A 6,000-nucleotide genomic window follows, 5' to 3' on the forward strand; every position below is an offset into this window, starting at 1 on the left:
CATATATTTTTTATTATTTTTACATTTACTTAGAGAAAATGTAAAAGGGCAAATCTGGCATGAAGATTGAAAGAATATATAGAAAAAGGTTGAAACTACGGGAACATCTTAAGCAAGTGACAGCCGTGAGTTTCAAAAACGTCATCAATGGAGAAGAGTTTTGAGTGGTGTGATCACAGATGGTGGGAGCTGAGCAGAGCATGAACATAGTGGGACTGCTAAGGCACATGGCTCAATAATTTATTTATTTATTCTCTCAAAAAGTGTCGGTGTGGCTGTTGGGGAAGCAAACTCTTTGGCCTTCTGGGGAGACCATATGGTTTACAGCAAATGAGATCCCAATGCCAATTGTTGAAACTTAGGACAAGTGGTTCTGTACTAAACATGTGAAGAGGAAGAGGGAACAGACAGGGCAATGATTCACCTAGGACAGGTTGTATCCCAGAGAATACCAAGAATGGAGCAGCCATTGCAAAGCTCATAAAGGGTTCAAAACTAGCTTTGCAGATAGGGGGTCACGGGATTTTTTGTTCCAGAGCTTAGACAAAGCTGAGCAGAAAGCAGGAATCTAGGCTAGCTCTTCCACATGTACACATCATTTGGATTACTCCCATGGTGTCATTGTCCCTACCAGATATTTACATATTCAAGTCATTTTTAACTTATGAAACTTCTTTTGTGTGATGAAATCATGACATACTGAGATCAAAGTGGACAACACCTTCCAAGTTGATGTAGACTCTGACACGAGTATGCCAAGTAGAGATACTACCAAGGAAAAACAAAGCAGCCATTGCGAAGTTCATCAAGGGTTCAAAACTAGCTTTTGCAGATGTGGGTCATAGGGTTTTTCTCCAGAGCTTAGATGAACATAAGGCAGGAATCTAGGCTAGCTTTTTCATATATAAACATCATTTGGGTTACAATAATCATGTTAATGGATAGTTAACAGTACATATCAAACCTAAACAAACCATTTTAATACAGGGATCCTGCAAACAAATATTAAGTTACAGATCCCAGACAAGCCGGCCAACCACCCTTAATAAAATATATGATGGCACAGCTCCCTGTATAAACTCTTTTCATATCTAAACAGGAAACAACCCCCCACACACAAGCAAAAGAAAAGACTGATCAAAAATGAAAATTAAACACCCCACACATTTTACATGTACTATAAAAGGATACAAGATAGCTACATCTTTTTCATTGTTAGACAAAATCAGACATCCTTCTTCTGTGGCGACTAAGTGTAACTCTTAAGTTGAGATCAGATGAAGTGACCATCTTGCTTCTTGGCAAGGAGATTGTCTTCAAGGCTGAGCCATTGCATCTTGGACTCTCTGTGGCTGGTGCATTCGTGTCTTTGAATCTGGAATTCTTCCTTGAGTGTCGTAAAAATGCTCTAAAACGAGGGTCTGAGAAACTGAGGGATTGAGAACCTGAGAATTGCACTGAACTTCTGGCTTCTGATCTCAGACTTCTTGCCCTTTTAACAATTTCTCTTTCAGCAGCACTTTGCCTTTCTCGACTAGCCACAGTAGAAGTCATGAACCGAGGGAGAGGACGATGAGTACTTTGTTTCATTGCTTTCTGAGTTATCTTAGGTGTTTCAATGACATGATCTTTTACATCTTCTTTGGGGCTTTCAGTACTCTTTTCCTCATTCTCATCAGGAATCTCATAAGAAGTTGAGTAAAGTTTTTTGTTTTCACTTAATAGGAACTCAGCCTTCTTTATTTGACATGTTATCTTCTGACATTCTTCTTCTGCTTCTCTCGTGTTCTCTTCAAGTTCTGATATCCTTTCTTCTTTTTGCTTCTTCAAGTCCTAGATATTCCATATGTTTATCAGTAAAAATATTGAATGCAGTACCAATAACTTACAAATTAGATTATAGTACCTCTGGTAGTTCTCTACTAGATTCCACTGCTCTGGCCCTCTTTGCAAAGCTCAAAGAACAGATGGTCTCCCCAACATCTTCTTGACTCGGGCTTATGTGCACAAGCATCAAAACCTTGGAACCATCACCTAAATGAATTGGACTTACAAATTACAAAGTTTCGAACACATAACAACACAACTATAAACCTTTCTAATGTTATGCCTATGCAATGCAAGTAAGCAATTTTCAATTATTTCTGCAGTGTCTAAAGCATTGCAAATCCCCATGACTAAAGTAAAAGCATGTGGTAGTTTACCTAGGGAATCTTTGAGGATTTGAGTTAACTTGCTATTTCTGCAACCAAAAGAAATAACTGTTATACACAGCCAAGTAAAGCCTTATATCACTGGGAATGAAGAAACATTTCAGCTGAGCAATCCTTTAAATATTTAAGGAATCCAACTAGATCTTGCAAACATTCCCAGCCTTTCAATGAAAAGGTTTGAACATGCCAGCTGCAAGAATCAAAACCAAGAAACTTGCCTGTAAGGCACATGGCCCCTCTTCCTTCTTAGAGCTGCAATAACATCACCTAAAGCAGAAAGGGAAAGATTTATAGCCCTTCCCTCATCAAGGGTTTGTCCAGTGGCTCCTGTTTTCAGTAATCGCTCACTCCCTCCAAGATCAACCATCCATAGTTTGCTTACTTTTGGTCTAGCTTCCGGAGCATCCCCATGTCGAGAAATGATGATCCTTGTTAAGCTAGATATATGAAACTAAATAGATAACGTAATCATCAAACCAAAAAAACCCATCAAGAAATTCAAAATATTGAACTCAACTAGGAACCCACCAGTGTGACTTGCTAGATGCCTCATTCACATTAGTCCATGAGGTAGTTCGAACCCGCCTCCCCTTTGTGTACCACCATCTGGCTTTTGCAAGATCTGGTATTTCAACTTCCGTCAGACCCTCAATTTCTACTGACCCCTTTGGATCTGTTTGAATGTTTAGATTACTGCGGTGGGGTTAGCCAAATCATAGTAAGCCCTCTAACAAATGGCCTTGAAATTTCAATTTGCCATCTATATTTAGAACGTCAGGAAAAAGATAATTACCATCTTGCTACAGTTTCATTTGCTCTTGATGCAGGCTTTGAAGCGAGTAGATCTTTCAGATTACCCATGTAAACCTCCAACATGCTCATTGAAAATGTAAAAGAAGATGAGTTGCCCAAAGAGACTTGATGAAAAAGCTCTTCTAAAGCTCGAGGAACAATTCCTGGCTGGACTGCCGTGCCATCCTGAACAACCATTCCAATTCATCATATACCACCCTGAATTCTGGAAGTTCTTTCAAATGCAGGAGAAATACAAGCAAAATCTGAATTACGGACCATTGTATATGTCTTGCCAGTACCAGTTTGACCATAAGCAAAAATGCACACATTGTGCCCGTCAAGTGCAGATCTGAGGATTGGTTCAACCTCACCAAAAATATCTTCTACAAGGATTGTCAAGCAGGATTAATTGGCTTAACTACAGCTGAAAACAAAAAAGATATGTTACTGACTTCGGGAAAAAATGTGATACTAACCTTGATTAGCTGCTTGATGAAACACCTTATCGAATCCAAACTCTTTCCTACTTCCAGATGATCTAACCACAACTCTATCCAATTCACTCGAAACAGGTTCCTGAATTCTTCTCCTGTCAGTCCATAGGAAAGGTCTAACTCGACAAAATACTCTAATGGTGCCTGCAAATTTAAACCACTCCGTAAAATCAGACATAAAGCAAACTTAAAGAAAATCACGTGTTTAAGGCAACCACAAGGAACTACCTTTGATGTCTACTATCTTATTCAAAGTTTCTCTTCTTTTCTCATCCAGCGACCTTTGCTTTAACCTCAATTGAGCAATTTCACCTAACAGAAGCCATTGAAATATAATGTATTTAACCAATAAAATGACCTCAATGCTTAATTTAGAGCTACAATAAAAACTCAAAATTTACCTTCCAAATTTTTTATGGACTGCTCAAGCTCGCTCTTTTCTTGCTCAGGGACAACATTAACATCACAAAAAACGGTAGAAAGTGGTAGAGAATCAGGCAAATCAGAAACTGGGGACAACCCATTAAGGGAATCAGGATTTGATCCCATTGGAGATGGTGTCGAAGACTCTTTAACATGATTTTGAGGCAATGGGATCTGTTCTGTTTCAGTGGAAATTAACATTTTTCCAAATAATCAAAGTGAAACACAGCAGACCCTTTTGCAGAAAACTGCAGTTTTGGTCACAAAAGAAACACCCTTTTTTTTTTTTTTGCCTTAACAACAGCCACAGCCAAAGAGATTTTCTGGGAAAAGAGAGAATTGGCAGAGGGAATGAATGATAATGACCATAAAAGAAAAAGTAGATACTCAAGGTACTACTTTTTCTATTTAACAAACCTCTTAAGCAGGTAAAAGTACAAAAAGAAAAAAAAAATATAAGAAGAAACAGCTTCAGATTATTTTCAATGCCTCAAAAGAAATAAAACAACTTGAACCCTCTAAAGATTACTAAAACTGTAAGATCTATATTTAGTTAGCATAAGAATAATTTGATAAATAGCAGCATTTCTTGTCTATAACAGCCTCAAAAAAGCTAGCTTTTTCCCATTCCAAGTAGCTGCAGAGTTGGCACTAAGCACAAAATCTGATAAACCCAAGATCAAGATAACAAGTATACAGCTAAAGCTGGTATATTACTATCTTAAATAGGACCCAAAAAGAGGGAAAAACAATGCTTGTAATAATTATCAAGGCATGGACTTTCATCCAAAGAGAAAAGAGGAGGTTGAAGTCAGCGGTGGAGAGCAAAATTTTTCAACAACCAGGAAAGCTTTGGAAGAACCCCAGAAGGAAAAATGGGTATCAGCTATTTTTCAATGATTGAACAGTGAAAAACTCTTTGGACCCTGATTAATAGGAGAAAGCAATTTTTGAGGTTGTCCCTTGTGTCCCAAAGCGTAATACCATACAGTAAGAAAATGAGAATCTAGATTTTTGGTTGGTCCAGATCTAAAGATGAACTGTAAAGTTCAATTTTTTTTGTTTCCAGAGGGAGGAGCGTCGAGCGTGAGGAGCGGAGGGGTAAAAGTGGGAAAAGAAAATGAGGTCTGAATATGGATATGATAACCTGCAACTGCAAGCCATATCCTTTTGTTTTTTTGGTTTTGGGAATACTTTGACTGAAAGCGAAAGGACTCGGATTGGATCCTATTACCCAGGTGTTAGAATCTGAAGCACTAAAACGTTGATGTCATGCAACCGTCCACCGTATGCTCCAATTTCTGACGTGTCGAGTTTTGATTGGATAAGGGTTTAACGATCCGGGTAGTTTCTGATGCAGGAGATTGAGCATTAGTTTTTTCCCAACGGTTTTTCACAGAGAAACTGAAAACTTGCCGTTAACGGTAAAGGTGCAATAATGGCAGCGGCTTCCTCATATCGGTTTTTTCACTCAATCATTTGCCTTCACCAAACTATTTGAATGCAATCATGGTCTCGCTGATGAAAAGGAAAATGCAATCTTGTTGGAATTATGGAATCAAACTGAGGAAAATGTAATTATTTTGGTTTATTTAATTAATATTTATGTAATCTTTTCTCCATATAAGAAAATATGATATTTCTTAGACAATGTTTTTTAAAATAATTGAATTATTTTTAAAATTTTAAATAAATTATTATTCTTTTATTCATTTTATCAAATTATTATATTTTTATTTTAAATTAAATAGACTCTTTATAACTAAAACTTGATTGATTATCATTAATTAAAACATTACTTGTCATTTTATTCTCACATAGCATACCACATAGTCATGTTATTATAATATATCATCATTGATTATGATATTTTAACATACCACGTAACATAAAAATGACATATGGTAGTTTGACTAATAATAGTTAATTAACTATTATTTTTTATTTAATTCAAAAGAAAAATATTAAGACGTGATTGAATGTAATAAAAAAATAAGAATTTATTTGAAATTTTTCTTAATAATTTATGAACTTAGGTAATATGTCTTTTTGTTTTTTTCTAGATAGTATATCTT

General features: G+C 36.5%; 1 protein-coding gene across 1 annotated transcript; it reads right to left on the bottom strand.

The window, feature by feature from the left end:
- LOC18600270 (kinesin-like protein KIFC3) lies at positions 873 to 5,051 on the bottom strand. Its single transcript, XM_007030615.2, has 10 exons — positions 3,904 to 5,051; positions 3,731 to 3,814; positions 3,485 to 3,646; positions 3,285 to 3,391; positions 3,007 to 3,191; positions 2,742 to 2,906; positions 2,432 to 2,650; positions 2,205 to 2,242; positions 1,907 to 2,034; positions 873 to 1,833 (listed from the first exon to the last, which is right to left on the bottom strand). The coding sequence occupies exons 1-10, from the start codon at positions 4,124 to 4,126 to the stop codon at positions 1,216 to 1,218; spliced, it is 1,929 nt and encodes a 642-aa protein (XP_007030677.2). The 5' UTR covers positions 4,127 to 5,051; the 3' UTR covers positions 873 to 1,215.

This window comes from Theobroma cacao, chromosome 5, assembly GCF_000208745.1.
Source record: "Theobroma cacao cultivar B97-61/B2 chromosome 5, Criollo_cocoa_genome_V2, whole genome shotgun sequence".
In the NCBI taxonomy this organism is placed as follows: Eukaryota; Viridiplantae; Streptophyta; class Magnoliopsida; order Malvales; family Malvaceae; genus Theobroma; species Theobroma cacao.

Coding starts and splice junctions, on each gene's coding strand:
- LOC18600270 (XM_007030615.2), bottom strand. CDS start 4,126: ATGTTAATTTCCACTGAAACAGAACAGATCCCATTGCCTCAAAATCAT. Junction 3,392..3,484: donor TCATCAAGCAGCTAATCAAG/GTTAGTATCACA, acceptor CAATCCTTGTAG/AAGATATTTTTGGTGAGGTT. Junction 1,834..1,906: donor CTAGTAGAGAACTACCAGAG/GTACTATAATCT, acceptor TGGAATATCTAG/GACTTGAAGAAGCAAAAAGA.